Below are 27,893 nucleotides of genomic sequence, written 5' to 3' on the forward strand. Positions count from 1 at the left end.
TGTCGATATTCAAATTTTATACAAACTTTTTATTTAGAAATTTCAATCAAATTGCTTTCTTCTCCTATAACTAATTGTTCACCCAACCCTCATTTGCACTGTAAGTCAGACTGGAATCATACTTATATATGTGGTATCATTAATTACAACTGTAATGGGATAGATGCAGTAAAAAAAAGTTTCATTATAGTGAAATATTCAGTAACAAAACATTGTGTATTGATATATCAAAGGCAAATCTTTATTTATCTTCATTTAGTGTCAAACGTTTTACTTTGTACAAACAACATAAAGAACATCTGCTTCCTTGGTATACGGGGGACATCTTAAACTACCACATTTTCCGGAGAGGATAAAACAAAGCTCTATCTTCACTTCCATTCTTATTGTCTATCGGTTCTGCATGTATGTCAACACATGCGTAATCTTTTTTATTGTGTGATTTATGGCTACTCATCAGATAACCATTATATTCCGCGTTCCATCCTTCATAACAAGTCTTTCGACCTAAAACAAATTATAGGCAAGTATAATATTGAATACTACTGATAACTATTTGTTATCGTAGGTAAAAGTGGTATGGTACCGATTATTTGTTTGCGGTTTGTACATGTTTCATAATTCAAATGTTATTATCATTTCATAAAGCCTTTTCTTTACAAATGCGTTAAACAACATAAGCCATCTGTGTGAATTGACAAAAACCTTATTTCATTGTATACTAGTTATGCTAATCAAAGAAACCCATTTTCCGTAAACTTGTACACTGTTGTTTTGTTCCTAAAAGTATATTGATGAAAATGTGGAGCCATCAACTACTTCGAATAAAAAGTCTATGATCAATTTTCTAAAGTCATAGATGTATGCAACAATTTGTATACATTCTTATTAATAAAATTGATGAGTGTACATGATTTCATTTGTGACAATTCAAACTAATAGTTGAACCTGGTATCATCAAAACAGCTGATCTCTGTTTTTGGTAACATACAGAACATGGCACTTCCTTGTTGTGCATACCTTCTGACCATCCTGACGGCTTCCATGATGAACCAAGTTCATATTCACTACCATATACCTGGTCATTGCCGCTATATGATTGGTGCCGTCCATTTTCTGGATCAAAAGAGAGACAAAAATTGTTCACACCACCTCCTTTATTTAAATGGGAATTTCCACCGACTTGACCTTAAATAAAATATGTGTTTAAGCATGACATTGTAATGACGCAAGAAAACTGGTGTACTGAATAGAATAAAAAATGTACAATATGTAAATCATGATGTTGATTTCTTAGTTGTTTTCCTATGGTCTCATTAGAATTTGTTTTTGTAATTTAGAATAGTATTAATACATAACCACAGAATATGTTTAAAACCACCTTAAGATAACTTCATATTTACGATTCTTGCATAGAATTGTAATGTTGATCATTCTTATACAATACCAAGTTATTATATCGTAAATGTACCATTAACATAAGGTTAAATTTCTATCACCTGTATACACTATTTCAGATCCTTTGGGACAACTTTTCTTTCCCCAACGCACATAAGTCACTCCTGCAATATCAAGAACATGGCAAGTAGTCAGTGATGTAATAACAAGCAAAAAAGCTATACTTGAAGATATTTTACATTTAAAATGATTACTAAAAAATATTGTGATAAATTATTGTTTCAATGTATTATATCACAATATTTATCAGTGCAGGGTCCTCCTTTTTTTGATGTAATTTCCTTTGGTGAAATAATAATTTCAGTCACATACCATCACAAATTAATTATAGATAATCACAAATTACCATTTGTATAAATCCAAATATGTTCTGTTAACAATGGCAAAAAAAAAAAAATACATTAGTGTGATTTATACAAATATTTCAAATATATTTGGTTTTTAAATTGGGTTAAATTGTAGACCTTATCCCTTTCAAATCGAAATTGGCACAAAATGCAAAAACTTCTATTGGATGTTTTCCCTGGATGAGGACATTCCTCTCTTCTTGACGTATGCAAGTAATGTTTCATCATATCTATAAGAGACTGGTCTGATGCCGACAGGACATAGTCCTTACATTCATGGTTATGGACTACAACAACAGTTGCTTGCACTATTGTCACTAATGGTAAACACATATTCTTCTACAAATATATTTAGATTCAAATAATCACTACGATTCATATAAATAAAAAAAAAAATATATTTATATCAATATCAAGACATTTTAGGAAAAAAGTTACTGGTTTTCAACTAATGTTAGCCAAGCTGCAATTTGCTGCTCGTTTTTTCTTCTTCTTTATTTGGATGTTATTTTTTTTTTTTTTTTTTTTTTGATGAGTTGTGTTTCTGTACTGAAAGTACTGTTAACGTGTTTGCCTTTATGTGTATCAAAACCGTTCCGCATTAACGAGATGAATATGCCGGATGTATCTTATACAAAATGGTGTCTTCTTCTTAGGTTTTATCAGCGTAAACCAATCCTTTGGTCAATGATGAACTGCAATTGATGATTGGTAAGTAAATATTAATACACCTTGCATTTCAGATGGTTTCAAGTATGAATTTGAGAATGGAAATGGGGAATATGTCAAAGAGACAACAACCCGACCAAAGAGCAGACAACAGCCGTACAAAAAATGGTACATTGTTGTTTTAACTTGAGTAAAAACTAATTAAAGATATATTAACATACCTTTTCGTATTCCGTGTGTTAAAATGGAAATTATGTCAACGAGTGTTGTAAACTGATGCTTTGAGTTTTTATCTTCGAAAAAAAGAATAATGAGGTATTTGCGTGATTAGATATTGACTTTTTCTCATAAACATGTATATGTATTTCAAAATATTTTAAAGTCAAACATACAAGCATATTATGACTATATTTCATTGTGGGAACCTCTTTCTTTTATTTTCTGACAACGTACAAGGACTTAAATAAAAAAATAAATAGAAGTGATATATATATATGTAGACCAATAACGGCAGCCCATAATATTTCTTTAAATTTCCGGTGCAAATTTATATGTGACAATTGCTGTGTTTTTCGGAAAAAAGTAAGACTTGAGCGTAATAATGAGGCATATTGCAGAACTTTGTACTTTTTGAAATCCATACGTGGATAGCTTTAAACCTTTAAATGTATTTTTCCGTTCTAATTGTGTGTTTTCCTAAAGAAATCACAATAAACGATTGCCAAAATCTGCTTTTTATTATATCTATGCCTTTTCATAACCTGATTTAACTTCTTACAATGTTCAGACTGTTCGGAAACTATGGAGTGCTACACATACTTTATAAAACGTCACCAGTGTCTGAGCAGGAAGTTGATGAACAGGGTCATGTCAAAGAACGTCTTGTCCTTTTTCTAAAAAAAGTTCATCGGGAGATACCAAGACCTTGTTGATAAATATTCCGTATTTACTCTCTCACAAATAATACATGATGGTCTTGAAATATAGATTCTAAGTCCGAACGTTGTTTATCATCTTAATTACGTGTTATAGTGTTCTTTTATTTGTTTTTGTAAATTATTAATCTTTACTGTTTAGTCCATTTTTTGGTATATCCTTTGGCGTGGCTCGATACTTTTACATCCCGCCATTGTGTTATTGTGCTATGTTTATTTTTGGTATTCTTGTCATTCATTTTTGCCTATGTGTTTTGTCTATATGCCATTGTGTTTTTCTTTGTTGACATATTTGTGTGTTTTATAGTGATTAAGATTATAACACAATGTTGACTGCTGTACTCCTATTTTTGACAGTTTTACCTATTGTGTCTTTTTGTTTTGTTTACACATTGTTGTCAATATAATGAACATTTATTAGAGTACTTAGGAAAAGATATAAATAAAATAGGGCTAGATGGGCGGGTATTTCAAGAATTTTAAATCTAAATCGATCGATACGAATACGAATATAGTGATTTGAAAGGAAAACTTTACGGAGTAGAAATTACAAGCAGGACCAATTGAAAAGGACCAGCTAGGTAAAATGTTAAATTCACTAAACCATTGATGAATCACTCTAATCGTGCATGTGGGTTAACTGAAACAGCACTAAGAAAAAGTAAATGCTTATAGTTATAGAAAACAAATAAAAGATAAATGAATTTTAATTATGCATTTTTAGAATAAAAATTTTACAATTACAAAGAGCCCTTTCTTAAATATTATTTATACGGTATCTAGAATGACGGTCGTTTCCTTACATTCAGATGCTGTTTTTTTTTCTCCTTCTACACTATTCAATGTTCACAAAGTTTTTTTTATTAATTTTGGTTTAATTTCCCCAAAATTATCATTTATTAACAACTCTCTGTTCAAAGGAGTGTCTCCTAGGCTCTGGGAGAACAGGCCCTGCGCAAATATATTTGACTTACAACCCTAAAATCTGTATTTCATAGAAATGTCTTTACATTTATATGGCTTGTGAGGCATCTTTACCAGTTAAAATTCAGTTTTCAAAAAATCATACAAGCCCGAAGATCAGATGTGCGTCTCGTCTTCAAAAGACTCATCAGTGACTCTCGAATAAAAAGAGTCAATAAGGCCAAATAAAGTAAGAAGTTGTAAAGCATTGTGGACCAAAAATTCTGAACGGTTTACGGTTATCTACACCTTGGGTAAAAAATTCTTAGTATTTCGAAAATTTCAAAGTTTTGTAAACAGTTCATTTATATAATTATGACCATATCAATGATTGTTCATGTCAACACCAGCAGTGAAATCGACCCAGTGGTTGTAAATAAACTCATCATAGATACCAGGATTAAATCTGTATACGCCAGACGCGCTTCTTGTCTACAAAAGACCCATCAGTGCTCGAAAAAAATAAATCAAAAGGCCAATAAAGAACGAAGGTAACGAGCATTGAGGATAAAACAATCCAAAGCGTTTTGCCAAATACAGCTAAAGCAATCTATTCATGTGGTAGAAAATCCTTCATATTTCGAAAAAAAACAGTCAATTAATAATAATGACCATTTCGATGTTTATTCGTGTCAATACAGAGTGCTTACTGCTGGCAAATCATACTTTACGTCACAAATTCCTTGATGTCATTGAATGTTTTGTGATTATGAGGAAAACAACAATAGAGCAAAAGAAAATAAAAATATTACATTATTTTATCTGTGTCTCAGATAGGCGAAAACTAATAAGACAAATCTTGTTAAATAAGATATCATCGTGATTGAAATATTAAAAATTGAACAAAGGCTCCCTATATTTAGCTTCACAGTAGAAATCGGTTTGACTTTTATTTTACAAAAAAAAATATTATATTTCCACTAGAGTAAAGAAGTTCGACATACATCATCATACAGAACGTGTTGGAATCAAGCATCTTTGCAATTCGGGATTCAAACATCCGGAAAGTTTGAAATACTTACTCATTTGGTATGCCAACATCCGTTCAATTAAGGATTTCTGCCTCTACAAAATCACTTGAAGATTATCAATGTGATGCCAGCATCAACAAAACAATTAAAATGTCAAAGCCGGTCATTATGGCTGTTCGTCATTTCAGCTGCATTTAGATGTCACAACGCTCTTATTTGGAAAGACAGCATTAAGGACACATATCAATTCTAAGAACAGAAATACTCGGAACAGCTTCGATGTTTTTTTAAAGAATTCTTTAGAAATTAAAATTTGAGAAATCATTTCACTCTTTAGAAAATATGAAAAGAAAATCGATACGAAGTAGAAACAGCTTTAACACCAAGGCAACATTGTCCATTTTCGAGTTGGTAAAATGCATGAGTAAGGCAAAATGGTTGATGTTGAAAAAAAGAAGCGAAATATACCCAGAGGAAAGTTATCAATAAAGGGAAAGTCATTCTTTGCTTAGTTAAGAGCAAAGTTATGCCATCTATGTGCATTCAAACTATAAAACCTAGAACTCCAGTATTTTATTATGTACCATACGTGTACCTCCTCAGTGTTTAATTAAACGTTCGTTTCAATGAATTCATGATTCAAAATAAAAAGCTTGCCCCTTAAAAAGCATTCATTCATAATATTACGTATTAAATTAATTAAAAGTAGTGTACGTTGAGTTTAGGTACCTGGAAACGAGGGATTGATCCATCAACCACATACACTAGAACAATACGAGCAAGGTATCGGACAAATGTAAGATGGTATTGTGTTATCATCTTCAACAAAACCTTTTGTGTTAACATGAAATATCATTGATATGCTCATTGTTTGTGAATTTACTTTTTTTATATAAATATTTATGCTGAAAATACTCGAACACTAAGGTTTATCTACCCTACGGTATTGATTGTTTGAGCTGTATTGGCATAACTTTTCTTTTTGAATATGCAATTCAAGAGTGGTGATTCGTGTGCCACTGGTGAGTCTCATGTAGAAGGAACGCGCATCTGACGTGCTAAGATTTAAGTCTGATATCTATGGTGAGTTTTTACATCTGAAAAAGGATATTTTGGGAATTTGTTTAATCTTCTCATTCTCCTTGCTTTGTCTTCTTTTATTTATATGATTTTCTGTTTATCAGTAGTAATAGTTAAAGTATTGCAGACGCAGGAAATTAATGTACATAAATATAGAAAGAATCTCATGATCATATTTTCTTATACAAAACAAAACATTTAACAAACCTCTTATACAAACTTTCCATCTTTGTCCTACATTAAAGAGATGGTTAAGCATTAAGATGACCTTGCTGAATCTTGCTAAATTGTATGTGCGTGTCATAAGCGATTATCCTGATTACGTAAGGTTGTCGTTTGTTGCTGTGTTTTGCTCAATTGATTTTCGATTATTGTTTCATATTTGTTTCTTATAAAGCTTATCAAACGGTATCGGTTTTACTCATTGTCGAAGTCCTTGTATCGATGACGTTTTTCACGACTTTGTCCGTTTGTCTTTATTGGAAGGTTGTTTCATTGACAATTATACCACTTCTTCTTATGTTATATACAAAATTTTTATATCAACCGAACGCTTTCAAAACCCCTCAATTTCAATGTTTTGATTTTATTATTAAGCGTCTAATATTTTATTTTTTTATAAGAATTGTCAGAACCTTATTCCTTTATCAGGAAGTTATAATGTGCTTTGCAAATAAAAACCATGCTTGTTTGATCAATACTACTTTCGGTTTTAAAATCCGAAACTCTAAGCTAAACAAAAGACGGTCAAAGATCCGTTTTCTTTTTCCTTGTATTTTTGATGTGCTACCAAACATATATAGATCTATCGGAATGACTTTGTAAGGAACAAACATATTGATGACATTTATATAAAGCATGTTCTGGTTTATCTGTACTTCGACAAGTGATACATTTATAAGACAAGAATTCACCTATACTAAGTCCGAGTTTCTTGAACCACATGTTGAGGAGGATCTACTTACCCTTCCGGAGCACCTGAGATCACCCCCAGTTTTTGGTGGGGTTCGTGTTGCTCAGTCTTTAGTTTTCTATGTTGTGTTTTGTGTACTGGTGTTTGTCTGTTGGTCTTTTTCTTTTATAGTATTGGCGTCAGTTTATTTTCGACTTATGAGTTTGAATGTCCTTTTGGTATCTTTCGCCTCTCAATGTTAAAGGGCGTGTATGTTGCTCAATCATTTTCATATCTTGATGAATAGAATATGTTTCAAATCAAATTCAAATTTATAGATCAGATGAAGGGTTAGTAGAGACTTCCTCATAAGTTAAAATTGATGGTTTTATGACAATTGTGCTTGACATAGTTTTTCAGTAATGGTAATGATAATTAACAATTAATCAATATCTTTTCTTATTATGAACAAAGAGTCAGGCATCTATCAAATATTTAGATTTCATTACTTGATCTGTTGTATTGACCATGTCAAGTTCATTTTGGCAGTACTAACAATCCTGAAATATCATATCGTATGGTAAATTTTGTAAATGATAAATAATACTAGACATCTATCAGAATAGATTAAGAATAAGACATTTTACATGAGAAGCCATCGATCGTTTAATATATTTATTTTTATACATTTTACTTTGTACTAACGACACAAAGGTCATCTGCTTCATTGGTATATGGAGGACATCTTAAATTACTACATTTGGTTCGTATAGGATAAAATAAAGCTCCACTTTCCTCTCCATTCTTATCGTCTAATGGTTCAGCATTCTTGTCTACACATGTGTAAACTCTTTTAAAATGTGTTTTGTGATAACTCATCAGATAACCATTGTATTCTGAGCTCCATCCTTTATAGCAAGTCTGTCGACCTGAATTAATATTTACATTTTATGATATTGATAAACTATAGATTCTTAATCTGGTAGTATTATTTGATATTTGTATGATTAGTAACGAATATGCGAAGCATGTGAAGTAATATATATTCTTAAACTATTCGCTTACTACTGTTTTTGTTATATACAATAAAATTTTCAACCTGATATGATAATTCCCTAACGTTTTATCATGTAAACTGTCTAAACAGACCGTTTAAACGTTTTCCAATGATGTTGTTATCTATGTCTGATTGACCGTTCTTTGTCATGATATTTCATCATGTAAAGATTGTGGTGTAATTTGCAGTGAATTTGGTGAAACAAAAATGGGTAAAACATACTTTCAAATGGAGAGTCAATAGGTTATTTACATATGTTATATTATTGTATATAAAAGAATAAATGTAGCTTCTTCATCGAAAACATAACCTAAACAGTGTCAGCTGTTCTGTTAAGGCATTCTCCGTTTTTATATTCACTGATTCATGTTTTTGCTGTCTAAACTTGATTGATTTCGGCAGCAAACTATTCTAAATTGCATTTACAAATGAGTCCTCAAAAGTCTAAATTGTGAACATCGTATTAATTGATATACCTGGTATCATCAAAACAGCAGATCTTCCTTTTTGGTAACATACAGAACACGGCACCTCCTTGTTGTCCATACTTGCTGACCATCCTGATGGCTTCATAGATGAACTTAGTTGGTATTCACCTCCATGTATCTGGTCATTGTCATATGATTGGTGTTGTCCATTCTCTAGATCATTTGGGAGCCATAGATAGTTCACACCCCCTCCTCTATATGAATAATAAGTTCCACCAACTTGCCTTGAACCGCAAAAATGTGTTCAATCATTAGTATAAAAAAAGATATGGTATCATTTATATGATATAACTATCAATCAAAGATCGGTTATCACAGAAAATTTTTTGTTCAAACTTACATTAAGTCGTAATGACTATCTTTATAAATTTTTCAAAATATATCTCTATCCTACTACAGAGGTATATGTATGAGCGTAAGAATAAATCGGTAATTCCACTGATGATATATTACTTACCAATATTACTGGGAAGAAAAATGAAGTTAATAAGTTTTACTGAAAAGTTGAGGATTTTTATACTTGATAAAGTTAGTTAATACCAGAATAATATTGTATTACCTGTATACACCATATCAACTCCTTTTGGACAACTTTTCTTTCCCCCACGTATGTAGGTAACTCCTAAAGATAAACACAAAAGAAAAAAGTAAAAAAGCTATGTCTGTTATTTTTTCCCCACTTTAAAGGGATTTAAAAAAATTACATGAGAATAATTCAATATTGTAAACAGGATAATACATTATCATCACAATTGTTTTAAAAAATGCACATGTCGGTTTGTATAATTTGAAATATATTGAATTAACAACTCAAAATAGTAAGCTTTTTTTCCGTATTTCACATTATCTTATCAGTTGCCTTCCACTTTTTATATAACACCAAAACATACATCAACTTTGCTTAAACTGTAAAAACCTGTATTGAGTGTTTTGTTTTGCGGTGTGCATTCGTCTTTCCTTGACGTATGAAGGTTATGTTTCATCATATCTATCAGTGACTGATCTAAGGCCGACAGGTCAAAGTCTTTACATCCATGGCTGTGCACAATCAGCCTAACAGTTGCTATCACAAAAGAGGGACGAAAGATACCAGAGGGACAGTCAAACTCATAGATCGAAAACAAACTGACAACGTCATGGCCAAAAATAAAAAGACAATCAGACAAATAATAGTACAGATGACACAATATAGAAAACTAAAGACTAAGCAACACGAACCCCACCAAAAACTGGGGGTGATCGCAGGTGCTCCGGAAGGGTAAGCAGATCCTGCTCCACATGTGGCACCCGTCGAGTTGCTTATGTTATTACAAATCCGGTAAATAGTCTAATTCGGTAAGTCACATTCGTGAAAAGGGAAGGGTATTGTAGTTACGACATCAGGAACATATCCGATATCATCTGTGAAACGGTTATTCCATAACGGTCAACCAACTCGTGATGGCGTCCGTAAAATTTACGAAGGGATGACTTCAACTTCACCATTTGGAACTCTTGGTTTAATAGCTTCCTTGTGAGCAGCAATCCTCTATCAAGGAAATCATGATAGGAAACACAAGCCCGGGAATATCGTATCAATTGGGAGATATATACTCCGTATGCAGGCGCTGCTGGAATGTTGCTACAAATGTCACACAGGTAAAAAGCATGTCGATTCTGCAAATAATATAAAAAATGGAATTGATTTCAATAGTTGACATGCTTTGTTAACAAAATTATTTATTGTTTAGCCTTGAGAAGCGGAAATATTTAGTTTAATTTTAGTTAGAGCAATAAACTTGCTAGAGTTTGAGATTTGGCCTATTTCATTTTATTTTTCTATTGCCTGTTTTTGTTCGCGCTTCATTTTTGTTTAAAAATCAAAACTCTTCTGAATTAAAGATACCTGACGAATCATAAAGAAAAGACAGTCATGTATTTGTTTGTTCAATCATATTGTTTGAAAAACGTTGATCAATGAATAACTTCCATGAATATTCCGCTGGTGAACATTTAATATATAAATATGTATTTTCGCCTGTTGTTTTTTGTTTTTTGTTGTTTTTTTTTTTTTTTTTTTGTGTTATGTAAAGCTATTCCTACGCACTAAAAAGTACAATAACAAAATAAGTAAACTCCAAGGAAAATTCAAAACAGAAAATCCCTTATCAAATGGCAAAATCAAATACTGAATCAAATGCCTGGTATTGTTTCTGAGTTTAGTTTTTTAGTGTTAATATTTCTTTCTACCTTAAATTAAATGGTACCGTAAAATTTAAAGTTATAAACATACCTTTCCTTCTGATCCGTTTTGAAATAACAATACAATATATCTTCAAGATTATTATGGCTGGTGCTACATTATATATACATATAGCTTTATCTTCTGAAAAAAAAAGGATAATGAGGCATTTGCGTGACTAGATATTCACTTTTCTTTATACATACATGTAATATCACATATTTAGTGTAATTTAGAATGAAAGTATAAATAAACTAGCATTCTCTACGTAATAGATCTAATAGATAGAAAACTCCCCCTTACGATTTGAGTCAAGGTCTAAAGACAATATGTCACACTCGTATTTGCAATTAAGGATACCGCATATACACTACACTAGTATTAATCTGCTGAATATCTTAAAATACATCTAGATATTGACAAGGAGGAGAACAGTACATGCAACACACAAAATGCAAAGGAACAGCGCTTTTATTGCTTTTCGTAATCTCAAAGTCACAGTGAAGCATACATGTAATTTGTATATCAAATATTGTGATTTCAGCTTCCCAATTAGGAATTTGTCATTATAAATCGCGCATTTCAAAGCTTGTGTTTGTAACTTAAGAGGAAGCTATTGAACGATGGGTTTATATTTGTAAAGTTGAATTCATCCCTTCAAAAGGTTTATTAACACTACCATGAATTATTTGACTTTTATAGAATATCTGTAAAACAGATAACTAAGAATATGTTAAAAACGTTGAAGCTTCAATGCCGTCTTCTCTTCCTCGATTATTACATCACCAAATCTCATAAGCTGCACGACGGGAGCCCTACAGGAGAATATTAGATCACCAACGGTTTTTGGGGGGTTCGTATTGCTGTTTCCATAGCTTATGTTTAGTGTTTTGTATAGCCTGCTGTTTATCTTTTCGTTTTTTAAGTTTTTTAGATAAAAACTGAACAATGTTCAAGTATCTGAACAAACTGTAAAGCTCTAATAAGCCTCAAGTCTAAAATAACAGTTCTAAATAATTTTAATAGATGCTAACAAACATATGCCATTAACGAATTAAAACAAATATTGGGATCTGAAATTAAGAGGCAATTGTAGTTTAACGATAATCTCATACATAAAGAAGATACAGATTAAGATCAAAGAAAAAAATGAATTGATTGAACTAAGAATGTTAACATAAGCTAACCCATGCCGAGTTTGTTTACTTGACTCAAACCCATGCACAAATTGGCCCAGCGGTATTAGGCAACTTTTTAAAGCATTTTCTGATTTGTTTCTACCCCTCTAATTGTTCTGATTCGAGCGCCACTGATGAGTCTTTTGTAGACGATACGCGTGTTTGGCATACGGCATACAAAATCAAAGGTCTGTTATCTTTGATTAGTTACCAGCCCAGTACCTTTGTTCTGACATTACATATCATTGATATATTTTCATTCTGTTAATGCTATGTATAAAATGACCTTATTGAATTATTCAAAAGACTAGGTTTTTTTCGATCACAGGCATAGATTGCCTTAGTCGTTTCTTGTGCAACATTTCAGATTTGTCAGGTTCATAATGCTATCAAACGTTGTGAAATAATAATAATATACAATTATGTCCTTTGTATGCAGTCGATACCAGGATGTACGAACCAGCCAAGAGTAAATCAATTGAGGAAGAAGTCCGAGAACGAAATACTTCTTTTGGTTGGTATATCCTCATATCGACGTCCTTCTCGGTTTTGTTTCGGTACTTTTTGTCTTCAGTGTCTGATGACTCAAGTCCAACGATGATATTTATATTTTGTTTTGAAGGTGTGTGTAACATCACTGTCCCAGGGTTACGTGGAGGATCTGGTGCCAGCCAACATGTTCAACCTCACCAAATTTTGTATATCCCCACCCAATTCTGTATATGCCTACGCCAGGAGTCTGTAATCTAGTGATTGGTGTTTGTTGCTGTATATCATATTTATTTATTTAGCTTATTGAGTTGTACATAAACCAGGCCTTTGGTTTTCACGTTTGAATTGTTTTCTGTTTTGCTATGTATGGGCCTTTTATAGCTTGCTATGCGGTATGGGTTTTGCTAATTGTTGAAGATCATAGAGTGGTCTAAAGTTGGTAGCATGAATGTCATTTGGTCTCTGGTTGGGAGAATTTATTTTTTTGTCAATATTACCACATCTTATTTTTAGATTAATTTCTATTTGAATTTGAATATATGTATCATAATGAGTTCAAAGGACTCTTAGAAAATATTGTTCATTGATCAAATGACATCAGTTTGTTAGATTAATTTTTGTATTTACAATGTGTTGTCTACTCTCAGTTCTTTATTCATATTTAAATTTTTAAAAACAATAAAAACTTGTCACAAATTTAAAAACAGGGATGTTTTGTCTGGTTGCGTATATTCCTCTTTCCCTGAAGTATGTACGTTTTGTTTCTTCGTAACTATCAATGGCTGGTCTGGGCTGATGCTGACATGACATAGTCCTTACATTTATGGTTTTCCGCGGCGGAGGTGCATACAGTGTTACCCTTGTCCGTCTGTACGTGTGTATAATAAGTTACCGTTCACTTACTACATTATTACACACAATGCTTATTACCATAAAACACAGATCAAATTCGAATTTGGGTGGCGTCACTTTTCCCGTTTTAGATTTATGCTCTTTATAAATGGAAAAATTGCTAAATTTTTCGTTTCCGTTCTCTAACTTTAGTTTGCCTCAACCAAATGTTATGAAACTTATACACAATGCTTATTACTATAAAACACAGATCAAGATCAAATTTAGAAGGCGTCACTTTTGCAGTTCTCTAGTTGTGTCCATTTATGACGTTAAATGCAAGTGGGGGCATCATCTATGTTCCATGGACATATTCTCCATTTATTGCATTTGAATTTGAGAGCCAAAAGTTTAAGCAGGTTGTCGGCATTAATCTTAACATTCCGATTGGAATCAATTTTGCGCCTCTCCTTGGCCACCTGCACTTATTTTCATATGAGTCGGAGTTCCTTTAGACACTAGTAAAACAAGAAGATAAATAAAAGCTAGTTCATTTGATTTAAGATACAGATATCGATGTATTAACAATACAAACTTTTTCTGATAGGGTCCTATTAGTATATTACCCTAAACTACAGATTAAAGAAATCAATGACACAGCTTCAAATGCCTAAATTTTAGACATATACTTCCAATCTGACTACAACAATCATCTCACTACCAGCGTCTATGATAACAAAAATAATTCAGCAAAGATACCAGGCCGGTAATTATAATTTACACCAGACGACCGTTTCATCCACGTAAAACTCATCATTGGTGCTCGAATCGAAACAATTGGGAAAAAGACTCAAATACAAAGTTGAAGAGACTAAATGACTGAAAATTCCCGAATGTTGTGCCAAATACGGATAAGACAGTCTATACCTGGCATGGGCGGATAAAAACCTTAGTGTTGTGAATATTTCAGCATTTTATTAACAATAAATTTACAGAAAAAAAAAACATATCAATGATAATTCATGTCAGCACAAAAGTGCTGACTATTGGACTAGTTTTCCCCTCAAGGACAATTTTAATTTTGAAATCATAATTTTTCCTCCCATTTAGCAGAAATTCCAACCTTCATCCACGAATGGAGTATGCATTTCTCAACTCATACGATGTTCAAGAGCTTGCAGTTGCTACTCAAAGTTTGTGAAAACGCATCGGTGTCTGAACATAATTATTGAGCCAAGAACGTCCCGTACTTTTCTCCAGAATTGAATCTGAAGGTGCCAAGACCTAATAGAAAAATATTCATTGCCAACTTAACAAATAATACAGAATGGTCGTGATTTGAAAATTCGAGCTGGTGACGTTGTATATCATTTTATTCACTTTTTTGGTCGTATGACTCTTAAGATGGCTCGGTATTTGTGCATCCAGCATTCGGGGTTTTGGCTTTGGGCTGGTGTTGCCAAAGGATCGCTTTATACACGTGGAATTTTTAGTGTGTAATAATCATTTTGTGTAACCACGTATTGGTATTTTACTAAAATTGTACTTTATTGGGAAAGTGTGTAGATGTCATTATAGTTTACTGTACTGTACCAGATGATATATACTATCAACTAGAACAACATTTTAGTTGGCGCCTTTGTTGGAATTTAATGTGAGTTTGTTTGGTTTAAGTAATGTACTCTATATGTTGTATATCTATGATGTATGTATACACAATTTGGCTGCTGGTTTCAAAAAATTATAATGTTAACCAATCATTTGTGTATAAGTTGTTCGCATAATTTTGTCAATATAATGGAACTATAAACAACTGTCATACACGTCGGAGGTATTCCTAGCTATAAAATCAGGTTTAATCGATCATATTTTTTGGTTCATGCCTTTACCACGTCAGGAATATGACAGTTACTTTCTAGTCGTTTCGTTGGTTGATATAGTCGAGTGTTTTGTTGTTTTTTTCAGGTTTTATTGACGTCCTCTATTTTATTTTTCCTTCGTTTTCTAATTTTTGTTGATACATTTTTGGAAATTTGAGGCATCAAAAAATTAATCTCAACATTCCTCATCTTTTGGAACAATCGGAGTATTATTTTCATATGCATTACCTTAAAATGGTAAGATGTTGTATAATTGCCGCAGAAATAACTATCCACCAGAGACCAAATGACGTCCATGTTACCAATTTCTGGCTATTCTACGGTCGTCAACAATGAGGAAAAAGCATACCGCATAGCAAGCTATAAAAGGTCCAGAAATAGCAAAACGTAAAACACTTAAAACGAAAAAACCAACGGCCTGATTTATGTACATAACAATAAGCGAAATAAATAAGTATGATTTACAGCAACAAACAACAACCACTTAATTACAGGCTCTTCACTTTGGACAGGCACATACAGAATTTAGCGATGTCAAACATGTTAGCGGGCACCCAACCATCTTCGTAACATGGGACAGTGATGTAATAGCACAACATAAAAACAAACTATAAAAATCATAAATGCACTTAAATCATTAGACACTTAAGACACAAAGTACCGAACTAATAAAAACAGTCATGTATCTAAGACAACATAGCAATAACTAATAGTTAACATTCAATGGATTTGTGTAAAGACTTCATAAACAGTCTAGGAAAATATGACCTATTGCAAAGCGAAAATTAATGTATCGACAGGATGTAGAACTGTAGACGTTTATAATTGTATAGTTACATAACATATTTAGTTAAGTTTTAATCTATTGTTAGGAAGAGGAATGAAAACAATATCCAATCTAATTACAATGTTCAACTGGATAACCTCTGCGAATAAGTTTATTTAAAGTGTTGATGAGTTTACATGGTTCGTATCTAAACTAAGAGGGGGCTTGACGGCCGAGTGGTTTAAGTAGTCGAACTTCTTTATTACTATCCTGATTACAATGAGGTTCTGAGTTCGAATCCCGCACGTGAAGGTCGGTGGTTCTCTCCGGGCTTTCCGGCTTCTTTTACAGATAAAACCTGACCGCAAAGAAACAGCACAATAGTGCGGAAAGTGGCGTTAATACTCAAATTAATTAATCAATCAATACATTAAGGGGCTCAAAACAACAACATCACCTTATAATTCAGGATGTGATATCCCGTTTTTTTTTCCATAAGTACAATCAAACTGCCCAACTAAATCTTTATATCTATAAAATTATTTAGCAGAGGTTTTAAGTAATTTGTTAAATTGTATTAATAAGCTTTATTTTCTTTTTGAAGCCTTCTGGTTGGTTAACCTTTCAAACTGTAGACTTGTATTATATTTGCATGTTATTTTTGCTGTATTTTTTATTTTACCTTTACCTTCAAAAGAGGCATTTATGATTGTCGGAGAAGTAAAAGTTATCTAAACGGAGTTGACAAAGTATATACAGGTAATAAAAATGGCCTTAGTATTACTTAGTTTTACCTTGAATTCCATGATTATAACGATATATTATTGTAATATTATTTTTTCGTATAATCTAATTAATTTGATTTGACCAGACAGTGTTTTCAAAGATAGACTGAAAACAGCAGATAGAAAAGAGATACTACACAGTTAATTAAAAAAAAACTCTAAAAGCCTCAATACATTGTGATACAATCGTAATAACTAATCAAATTGATATCTGTTCTATTTCCAGCGTATTTATTATAATAAGAAAACAACCATAGTCTGTATATGACGTCGATATGAGGATATATCTACCAAAAGAAGAATATCGACCTCGGACTTCGTCCTCAATTAATATACTTCTGTAAGGTCGGTACACCCTTGTTTCGACACATACTAAGGCTAAAATTGTATATTATCATTTGTTAACTGCGGCTCAAAAAGGAAACATCTTCACTGGTATAAACAGTCAGTCACTAGAGATACCATGCTGATAATTTTGTACCATAAACTTAGGAATAGTCTACATAAGACTCATTAGTGGCGCTGGTGTTTGAAAAATCAAAGAACAAAGTTTAACAGCATTATTAACCTGAAAAATTGGAAAATCTGTACAAGAACGCCTAAGGTAATATATGTCCGGGCTCGAAAAAATAAGTGTTTTGAATAACTTACACTTTTGAATATTGCATTTAAATCAGTGATATTTTATATCAGAGCAAAAGCACACGGTTGGTAACTAATCAAAGATACCAGACGCATGATATTGTATGCCGTATGCCAATCATTCATTTCGTCAACAAAAAGCTCATCAGTGGAGCTCGAATCAGAACAGTTAGAAGGATAAAACCAAAACAAAAAATTCCAAACAATTGTGCCTAATACCGCTGAGGCAATTTGTTCATGAGTTTGAATCAAGTAAATCGGCAGAAGTTTGCTTATGTCAAAATTTTCGTTCATGCGATTCCATTATTATTGTTTTATCTCAATCTGTAGCTTCTGCCTGAGATTATAATATCGTTAAACTACAAATGTCTCTACATTTCAGATCTCGATATTTTGGTTTTTTTTGTTAACGGCATATGATTGTTAGCATCTGCTCAAATTGTTTAGAACTGTTCTTTTAGACCTTTGTGATAATAAGGGCTTTACAGTTTGTGACGACACTTGTACATTGTTGAATATTGTTCATTTTTATCTAAACAATAAATAAAATGAACTTAAAGATAAACAACAGTCTATTCAAAACACTGCACAAAAAACGAAAAGACTGAGCATTACGAACCCCTTCAAAAACTGTTGGTAATCTAACATGCCTCTGAAGGGTATCCATATTCTCCTCCACGAGGGGCATCAATGGTGCTGCTCATGACAGGTAAACAATTTATATATGTAATAATCAAGGAAAGGAAGACGGCATTGCAGCTTCAACATTTTTAACATATTCTTAGTTATCTGTGTTACAGGTATTCAATCAATTCATGGTAGTGTTAATAAACGTTTTAAAGTGATGACTTTAACTTTATAAATATAAACCCATGGTTCAATAACTTCCTCTTAAGTTATTACCCTGTATAAAGTTAATCATGATGGAAAACAAAAGCTTTGAAATGCTCTATATAGAAATTACAAATTCCTAATTAGAAAGCTAAAATCATACTATGTGCCATATATTTACTTCTCAGTTGATCTTCCTTCTCAGTATCTAGATGTATTTCAAGATATTTAGGACACTAACACGGGACTGTATATGTGGCATCCTTAATTGTATATTTGAGTTTAATGAATAGAGTTTCACATATAATCTTGTATCCTTGACTCAAATGGTGCGAGGGCACATTCTATCTATAAGATCTATTACGTAGCGAATGCAGGTTTGTTTTTACTTTCATTCTAAACTACACTAAATATGTAATATACATATTACATGTATGTGTAAAGAAAAGGCAATATCTAGTCACGCAAACACCTCATTATCCTTTTTTTGAATGTAAAGATATATATATAATATAGCACCAGCTAAACATTTTGTAGATATATCGCATTACCATTTCAAAACGGATCAGGAAAAAGGTATGTTTATAACTTTTACGGTACCTTTTAGTTTAAGGTAAAAAGAAATATTAACACTGAAAAACTTAACTCAGTAACGATCACAGGCATATATTTTAGTATGTAGTAATTGGATTGCTTGATATGAAATTGTTTAGTTGCGCACAAAAAAAAGCAGACTAAAATACATATGCATATAAACTTAAGCAAGTTTACTTATTTCACACAGATATAAAACTAAATTCCATCTGCTCTAAACTTAACCTTAAATTATTTTGCTGATACATAATGTGTAAGATTAAGAATTGTTTTTTTTTTTATATAATTAGCAGAATAAATATGTGTTTTGCTTATGTGACATTTGTGCTAGTAATTGTGATGCTGGTTGTGCACAGCCATGGATGTAAGGACTATGACCTGTCGGCCTCAGATCAGTCACTGATAGATATGATGAAACATTACCTTCATACGTCAAGGAAAGACGAATGTCCATCGCAAAGCAAAACACGCAATACAGGTTGTTTAAGGTTTATCAAGTTTGATGTATCTTTTATTATTATTTAAAACGTTGAAGGCAAATTTAATAACGTAACATATAAAAATAGCTAACTATTTTGAGTTATTCATTAAACATATTTTGACATGTGCAATTTTTTTTAAACAATTGTGACGATAATGTCGTTCTGAAAATACGAATTTTTATCAAAAATAAAAATATATACATGATGTAATACTATGTTATACTCTGAATTTATAATTAGAGTTTTATCCTGTTTTAAAACATTCAATTATTTTCTTTTTTGTCTTTGTGTTTATCTTTAGGAATGACTTATGTTCGTTGGGGTAAGAAAGGTTGTCCAGAAGGAGTTGACATAGTGTATACAGGTAATAGAAAATTATTCTTGTATAGGCGATCTATATCAAGTATAAAAATCCTAAACTTTTTAATGAATTTGTTTTTGATAAGTTAAATATCATCAGTGATTTTCTAAATTTGTTTTTACACTTATTCTTCCGTAAAACGATACAATTACTATTCTGAAGAATGTATACTGATAGTCATTACGACATAATATCCGTTTGAACAAAAACTATTCTGTAATAAAAGAAGCCGACCTTATTTTTTTTTTTTGTCTCATTTGAATGATACCACACCTTGTTATACTGATGTTCTTCACAGTTTATGTTTGGACACACTTTTCCCTTTTCAGGACAAGTCGGTGGAACTCAATATTCAGATAGAGGAGGTGGTGTGAACTATTTATGTCTCCCGAATGATCCAGAGAATGGGCAGCATCAATCATTTGACAATGACCAGGTTCATGGAGGTGAATATGAACTTAGTTCATCAATGAAGCCATCAGGATGGTCAGAAAGTATGCATAACAAGGAAGTGCCATGTTCTGTATGTTACCAAAAACGAAGATCAGCTGTCGTGATGATACCAGGTAAAAAATAGTAATCGACAATTTGTACATTTTCCCTGATTTTACTGCCTAATATTTTGAAAATCATTGATAGGACTTGATACTCGAAAATATTAGGCAATGATGTCATGCATGTATCAATGCAGCAACGTCACTTCTTTAAGTCCATCCGCGTCAATTCATCAATGAAATGCACGCGACTTCATTCAAACTACTATCCCAACGGTTTGTAGACGTAAAAGTTGTTTTTACTAACTATTAAATTTTACTTCATATTCTCAACCAAAAAACATACGGTATAGACAAATTGCCGATAATAAAATAATGGCATTTTATTTTTTGATACTGACTTCATCAGCTCGAATATCAGTTCGCCAAAGTCGGTATAAAAAACAAAATTGACATTATTCTATATAAATACAATGTTCAAATTTGAATCATTTGTAAATGCAATTTCAGATATGTTGATACTGATATCATAAGATGAATGTCAATACAAGTTTTCTGGATTAACTTCATTGTTATCGGAACGCTCGACATCAAAAGATATATATGATTAGATACAAATACCAAAAAGGGCCTAAAGAGCAGCTGAAACCCTTTTCCTGAATGAACAGCATATGTACTTTATGCAAAATTTAAGAAGAAATTAAGTATTGTTTTCAAATTTAAAGTTACGTGTTGACTCATTCTTGTATTAATTCAAACAAAAGATTTACACAATTAAATATCATGACGAAAATACAACCATAAACAATGTAAATGATTAACGTTTTTAAATCTTATTCTTTCTACAAATTAGGTACGACAATGTATTGGGGATAAAGAAAAAACACTTAACCAGTAAACACCTTAATACAATTAATACACAAACATTGTATATTTGTGCCAAGATATCCAGTAATGTTACTAGGATGTTTTAACTCTAACCAGATTGAGCATATATAGTATTTATCGTTATTATACAATTCAAAAATTATATAGGTAGACAAACTTGCTATAAAGGATGGAACTTAGAATATAACGGTTATTTGATGATAGCTTCTAAAGGACATTTCAAAAGAGACTACGCCTGTGTTGACAAAAATGCAGGACCATTTGATAAGAAGAATGGTGATGAAAACGGAGCTTTGTTTTATCCCCTACGCACCAAATGTGGAAGTTTAAGATGTCCCCCGTATACCAATGAAACAGATGTTCTTTGTGTCGTTTGTACAAAGTAACATGTATTAAAAAATATGCGAAATGGACATTTGTTTTTCCTTATAAATGCCTAAGTCCTAATCAATTAAGATAGCTGACTAGTAGGTTTAATCATATACAGGAATCCTCCCATTACAATTTGATAATCGATCGTTACTGCTCAAATGAACTTCAATTAAATGATACAACATGAAAATAATGCAATCATAATCTGTAAAAGAGGCCTGACACATTGTTTCATTAAAAAAAGAGAATGATTAGTTGTTAATTACCATTTCTAAATAAACATGTGTCAGGTAAAATTGTCATAAAACCACAAAATTATTTTATGATGAAGTCTGTACTTGCCCGTCCTCTGATCTATAAATTTAAATTCAAGTGTATCACATGACTATATGATATCAATGGTGCTATTATTGGACCAGACAGTGTTCATCGGTTAATGTGTTTGTTTTGCGAAATTGTAGGAAAGAAAGTATAGATAGTTGTGCCAGTGATGTTCAAGATATTACTTGTTTGATAGATATCCATACGTATCAGTTCGCGTCTTCAGAGAGCTTTGACATAGACGACATGCATCAAGCCGAAATTCGCTTAGGAACATCATTATTTATGTATTTCTGTTTGATGGATTTTGGTTAATTTTTTATTCACTGATATATTTTACCTTTAAAGTTTTGATAATATTACCTTAAGACTGGTTAATCGTAAGCTGGCATTTAATGAACCGAAGAGCGTGCATATAGGTCTCATTCAAATGTAAATTGACATGTCTATCATTTCAACTAGCTTATATGCTCAACTTTTAACAATGTGCTTTTTACATTTATAATGAAGAGGGGGACAAGATGACGTGTTTCATACAACTATATAGTAATTCTTTAGTTAAACCAGTTAATATTAAGCATTGATGAAAATAACTACTATTGTTGATACATCTTCACATAATGTTTTCCAATTCATGCAATCAATTTCATTACAATTTTTAATTATCTGCTCTTTTAACTCTGAATTACTAGCTAGCTATAAAACCAGGTTTAATCCACCGTTTTCTACATAAGGAAATGCCTGTACCAAGTCAGGAATATGAAAGTTGTTTTCTATTCGCTTGATGCGTTTGAGCTTTTGATTTTACCATTTGATAAAGGACTTTCCGTTTTGAATTTGCCTTGGAGTTCGGTATTTTTGATATTTTACTTTTACACTAAAATAAAAATAAGGATGTTGTAAAATAGCTAGATATCAAATGCAGAAGGACGACGATGTAAGGAACTATTGGACCAAAAATGAGCAATACACTGAAATTGTAACCTATAAAAGATTCAAAAGACGAACCAATACTTTAAAGGCTCCTGACATGAGGAATATGGTGGAGTTTAAACAGTTTGACATGGCTCAACAACCCTTCATAGGCTTTGATAGTGGCGTAACAGCACCACTTAAGAACAAACCATAAAAGTCAGTTTCAAAGGGCTTGCCTCTTAAGGTTAGCACACTGCACAAAAAACTAACAAAAAACAAAAGCACAAAAAATACCAATACTCGCTGTTACTGAAAGTTGGTTTAATTAAAACTAATAAATAATTAAGTTTTGTCCAGACTTCAGTATCAATTAGTACATATCCAATGGATTCGTGTTTAAGACATGTAACCTTCAGAAAAATGTTTATATTGTACAGATCCATCACTAGTTAGTTTTCAAATACAATTGAATCGCCTACATTATACATAGAGCATGACTTTTTTGTTACAAACTGCATACACATGTATGTATTATATCTTAGCTTGTACGAATGCATTGAAACTTGTGACAATTTTTACGACAATGTATCAATAAATGAGGATGTTGTAATGATGATAATCATAAATCATTTGTTAACAAAATTAAGAATTTTTCGAAAAACTAATGATTTTTCTACCCTAGAAACTGATTACCACAGCTGTATTTTACAAAACCAATTCGAAATGCTCTTCAATGCTTTTCAGCTTCCTTCTTTCTTTGGTCTTTTTTACTTTTTTATTCGAGCGTCACTAATTTGGTAGAAGAAACGTGCATTTAATGTACAAAATATTCATCCTTGTTTCAGTGATGAGTTTATTGTTTTTGTCTCTCTGTCTTCAAAATTGCGTTAAACTAAAACTTAAATTTATTAGCATTTTTTAGTCTTACATATTGCATATTTTGGGGGACTGCTGTCTCATTGAATACATCGCTAACACGGCCTAGTGTACTAAAAGTGGTAAATCAAGCGACACAGAAACCTTGAGCCTGATATCTATGTAAACTAGACATGATTGTTCATGAATCACTGTAATTTGCAATAAATTCACAAAAGAGAAGCAAAGAAATAACATTCGATAATTATTATTGTAAAAAAAACCAACAACGCTTTATAAAGTTCATGCATCCGACGCAATGCGGTTTGTTCAATGAATTCATCAAAGACTTGTAAGAAACCGTACATGTATGTATGTCAAAAACAATACTTCTTCTAGAGGGATTATATTGGTTGATGGTTGATACGGTGTGTGCTATTGAAAAGTCCATATCATATACTCTTTATTGTTTACATATACTTCAAGTACAACTAATATCCCTTATTTTTCACGAGATATAACGTAATACGTATAAGGGGTTTGATAAAGCTTTGAAACCGTGACTGATATCAATCACGTGACGTCATACAGATTCGGATTTGATAACCGTGACTGATATCGATATCATCACAGATGGCTGATAAAGTACGACTGTCATCAATTGTATTACATATACAATTTGTATGTATTTACAACAAAGTATATAATAGACATTTTTATTAAACCTTAGTAGTAATATACCAACTTCACCTGCATATGGGATATACATTTCCCAACTCATTCGGTATTCAAGAGCTTACAGCTGCTATTCAGACTTTGTAAAACGTCACCAGTGTCTGAGCAAAAAGATGATGAACCAGGGTTATGTCAAAGAACGTCTTGTCCTTTTTCTAAAAAAAAGTTCATCGGAAGATACCAAGACCTTCTTGATGAATATTCCGTATCAACTTCACAAATAATACATGATGGTCTTGATGTATAGATTCTAGGTACTGACGTTGTATATCATCTTAATTACGTGTTTTAGTGTTCTTTTATTTGTCTTTGTTAATTGTTAACGTTTACTGTTTGGTCCATTTTTGGTAATATCCTTTAGACGTGGCTATGTACTTGTACATCCCGCCATTGTGTTGTTGTGCTGTTGTCATATTTTGTATTCTTGTGTTTCAATGTTGCGTATGTGCTTTGTCTATATGCCATTTTGTTTTTCTTTGTTGACATATTTGTTTGTTTTTATAGTGATTGAGATTATAACACAATCTTGACTAATGTATCCCTATTTTTGACATTTTTACCTATCATGTCTGTTTGTTTTGTTCACACATTGTTGTCAATATAATGGAATTTTATTCGACTGTCATACAAGTGAGAGGTTTAGCTAGCTTTAAAACCAGGTTTAATCCCCCATTTTTTACATCGGAAAATGCCTGTACCAAGTCAGGAATATGACAGTTGTTTTCCATTCGTTTGATGTGTTTAAGCTTTTGATGTTGCCAATTGCTAAGGGACTTTCCGTTTTGAATTTTCCTTGGAGTTCGGTATTTTTGTTGATTTATTTATTTCAACAGTCTTCTTTATACACAATTTAACTTAAAAAAACTATTTATTATCATCCATCAAAATCAAAGTAATTTATAATTGATACATTTTATAATCATAACTCTCATGATTTACACCAAATTAATTACATTTATAACTATTATATAACATCTGTATCTTAAAATGCATTTTTATACGTAGTCTTTTAAATACGTCAATATCATTGCGTCTTTCATCTCGAGATTCCTTTTCTATACAGTGCATATATACGATTTTTTCTATGAATTGAGCACAGACAATTATGTGTGGCATAAAAATAAGGAGACATTGTGGTTCTTCTTTTCGTATTTAGTAGTAGGAAAAAGTTTATTAAACTATTTCAAATATTAATATAATAACAGTTGCTTCATTTTTGTTTGTAATGTGTTCACTTTTATTATCTTTGAAATCGGTATCTTTGTTGCCGAATAAAGTACATTTTTAAGCGGCGTAAAAATGTTGTCTTGATACTGGATGGTGATCGTTGGTGACATCGGTAGAAGATGTGCAGAATTTACGTCTCTCTATATAAGCCGTTTCGATTAGTGTCAAATAATCTTCAAAAAGTATATTACTATAAATCAAACAACTACAATAAAAATAAGAAATAAAAAAAATACCTATTATTTAATTTTTGTGTTTAAATAAGTGTTCTAGATATTTGCAATTCGTTGGAAATCTACATTCAACAAGGAAAACATCAATCAGTTGTTAAATTCAATTTGAACAGTATTTGAAAATGGTAGCAATGTTCGAATAGTTCAACATTTTATCTACAGTACATTTACAGGAAATTAAAATATGAATGAATCTGAATGTAAAAGCAAAAGTGCTGACAATTGGGCTTGTGATGCCCAGGGAGAAGAACCGTCCACTAGCAGTTGTATGGACCAAATGGTTCTCACACTCTTCAAAGATCATGAAGATACCAGACTAATAATTTCAGACTACCAGAGATCAACACCAAATTACTGAATAATTAAAACAAAACAAAACAATAGCAAAAGAAGTACTGATAATGAAAAATACAAGGAGAAAATGATCTTTTTCTATATAACACGATAAAGAATAACTTCAGTACATCTATTAACATGTATATAATCAAGAGGCAGATAAAACGGACATCATCTCATTGACATTTACACGGTAGTGTTGTTTTCGAAAATTGTCATTGTTGCAGACTTGCGGTGGCCTATAAAAAGTAAAATCACAAAAATACTGAACTCCGAGGAAAATTCAAAAAGGAAAGTCCCTAATCAAATGGCAAAATCAAAAGCTCATTCACATCAAACGAATGGAAAACAACTGTCGTATTCCTGAATTGGTACAGGCATTGCTTGTGATCTACTTTTTAAAAAATTCTGGTGGATATTTTTCTCACTTGCAATCATGCCACATCTCCGAATTTTATACTAGTAAAACATATCTTTGTTGCTTAAATAATTTTTTATCCAGTATTAAAAAAATGGAAAGAGTCCAGAAACTCATATATGCATAAATGTCAAGGTTTCTTTAAAACTAAACTTTGAATAAATATCCCTTTGTTACCACTTCAAGAAAGAAGTACTTATACTACTGTCCCAGAAATACTTATTTAATTGAGTAAATGGCCAGCTTAATCTTATTCTGCCTGCGGATTATTGGGTTCAAAACTCGGGGGAGGGGGGTGGGGGGGGGGGGAGGGAATCACTTTAGATACCAGAATTAGAATTTTGTACATCAAACGCGCGTTTCGTCTACTGAGGACTCATCAGTGACGCTCGAATAAAAAAAATAAAAAAGACGAATAAAGTACGAATTTGAATATCATTTAGGACCCAAAAGTCCGAAAGGTTTTGCCAAATACAGATAAGGTAATCCGTTCCTTCGGTAAAAAATCCTTTGTATTTTGAAAAATTGTTTCTCCAAACGTTTTGAAAACGTTTAAAAGCAATGTAAATGAATTCACTACAAAATTAAATGAGATCCTTAAATTTTCATTGTAGACTTCGAAGATTATTCTTCAATACTTAACATGTATTTCTAAGTTAGTGAAAGTCTAAATAAATTTCCATGCCTAGGAAATAATGGAGGCTCAAACTGTTTCATCCGTGATGGTTGATGTCAATTCTTTTGAAATTTCAAAGCAGACTGATACAAACGTGGACTTGTGAATATGAGTGAAAATATATGTGCTACATTTAGCTTAGTGCGATGTGGTAAGAAAACCATGAAGTGTTTTTAATAGTCGACACAATTACTTAAAAAGACAATTACGGCATAAAAGATATTACACGTCAACAAGAAATGGCATCGGGAACGAAAAGTATATCAGGACAGGAATCGAATGAACCCGACGAAACAACAATTAGATAGATCATTTTACAGTACTTGCATATACTTAAATGAAAAGTATATCTTCTGTGACAATCCAGAGTTTTATTAAAAGAAACATATATGTAAATTATTGTTATCCACCTAAGCATCTGCTTACCTCACCAAGCATTAATAATGACCTCCTTATTATTTATCTTATCTGTATGTATTAATCTCATGGTGCTCCTAAGA

General features: G+C 32.0%; 2 protein-coding genes across 2 annotated transcripts; one reads left to right on the forward strand and one right to left on the reverse strand.

Annotated features, from left to right (window-relative positions):
* Nucleotides 1–238: 238 nt before the first annotated feature.
* Nucleotides 239–1,434, reverse strand: LOC127706706 (uncharacterized). The gene is made up of 3 exons (XM_052211363.1): nucleotides 1,404–1,434; nucleotides 949–1,116; nucleotides 239–507 (listed from the first exon to the last, which is right to left on the reverse strand). The coding sequence occupies exons 1-3, from the start codon at nucleotides 1,432–1,434 to the stop codon at nucleotides 332–334; spliced, it is 375 nt and encodes a 124-aa protein (XP_052067323.1). The 3' UTR covers nucleotides 239–331.
* Nucleotides 1,435–19,027: 17,593 nt separating this feature from the next.
* LOC127706258 (short-chain collagen C4-like) lies at nucleotides 19,028–21,718 on the forward strand. The gene is made up of 4 exons (XM_052210764.1): nucleotides 19,028–19,062; nucleotides 19,371–19,926; nucleotides 20,253–20,489; nucleotides 21,453–21,718. Exons 2-4 carry the CDS (start codon nucleotides 19,866–19,868, stop codon nucleotides 21,689–21,691), a joined length of 537 nt encoding a protein of 178 aa, XP_052066724.1. The 5' UTR covers nucleotides 19,028–19,062; nucleotides 19,371–19,865; the 3' UTR covers nucleotides 21,692–21,718.
* The last annotated feature ends 6,175 nt before the right edge of the window (nucleotides 21,719–27,893 follow it).

This window comes from Mytilus californianus, unplaced genomic scaffold, assembly GCF_021869535.1.
Source record: "Mytilus californianus isolate M0D057914Y unplaced genomic scaffold, xbMytCali1.0.p SCAF_6, whole genome shotgun sequence".
NCBI lineage: Eukaryota > Metazoa > Mollusca > Bivalvia > Mytilida > Mytilidae > Mytilus > Mytilus californianus.

Excerpts from the sequence above, each read along its gene's own strand:
- LOC127706706 (XM_052211363.1), bottom strand. The coding sequence starts at position 1,434 with ATGATCAACATTACAATTCTATGCAAGAATC. Across the intron at positions 1,117-1,403 it reads TACAATTCTATGCAAGAATC|AAAATGGACGGCACCAATCA; the intron begins GTAAATATGAAG and ends CTTTTGATCCAG. Across the intron at positions 508-948 it reads AGCTGTTTTGATGATACCAG|GTCGAAAGACTTGTTATGAA; the intron begins GTTCAACTATTA and ends AATTTGTTTTAG.
- LOC127706258 (XM_052210764.1), top strand. The coding sequence starts at position 19,866 with ATGACTTATGTTCGTTGGGGTAAGAAAGGTTGTCCAGAAGGAGTTGAC. Across the intron at positions 19,927-20,252 it reads AGTTGACATAGTGTATACAG|GACAAGTCGGTGGAACTCAA; the intron begins GTAATAGAAAAT and ends TTCCCTTTTCAG. Across the intron at positions 20,490-21,452 it reads AGCTGTCGTGATGATACCAG|GTAGACAAACTTGCTATAAA; the intron begins GTAAAAAATAGT and ends AAAATTATATAG.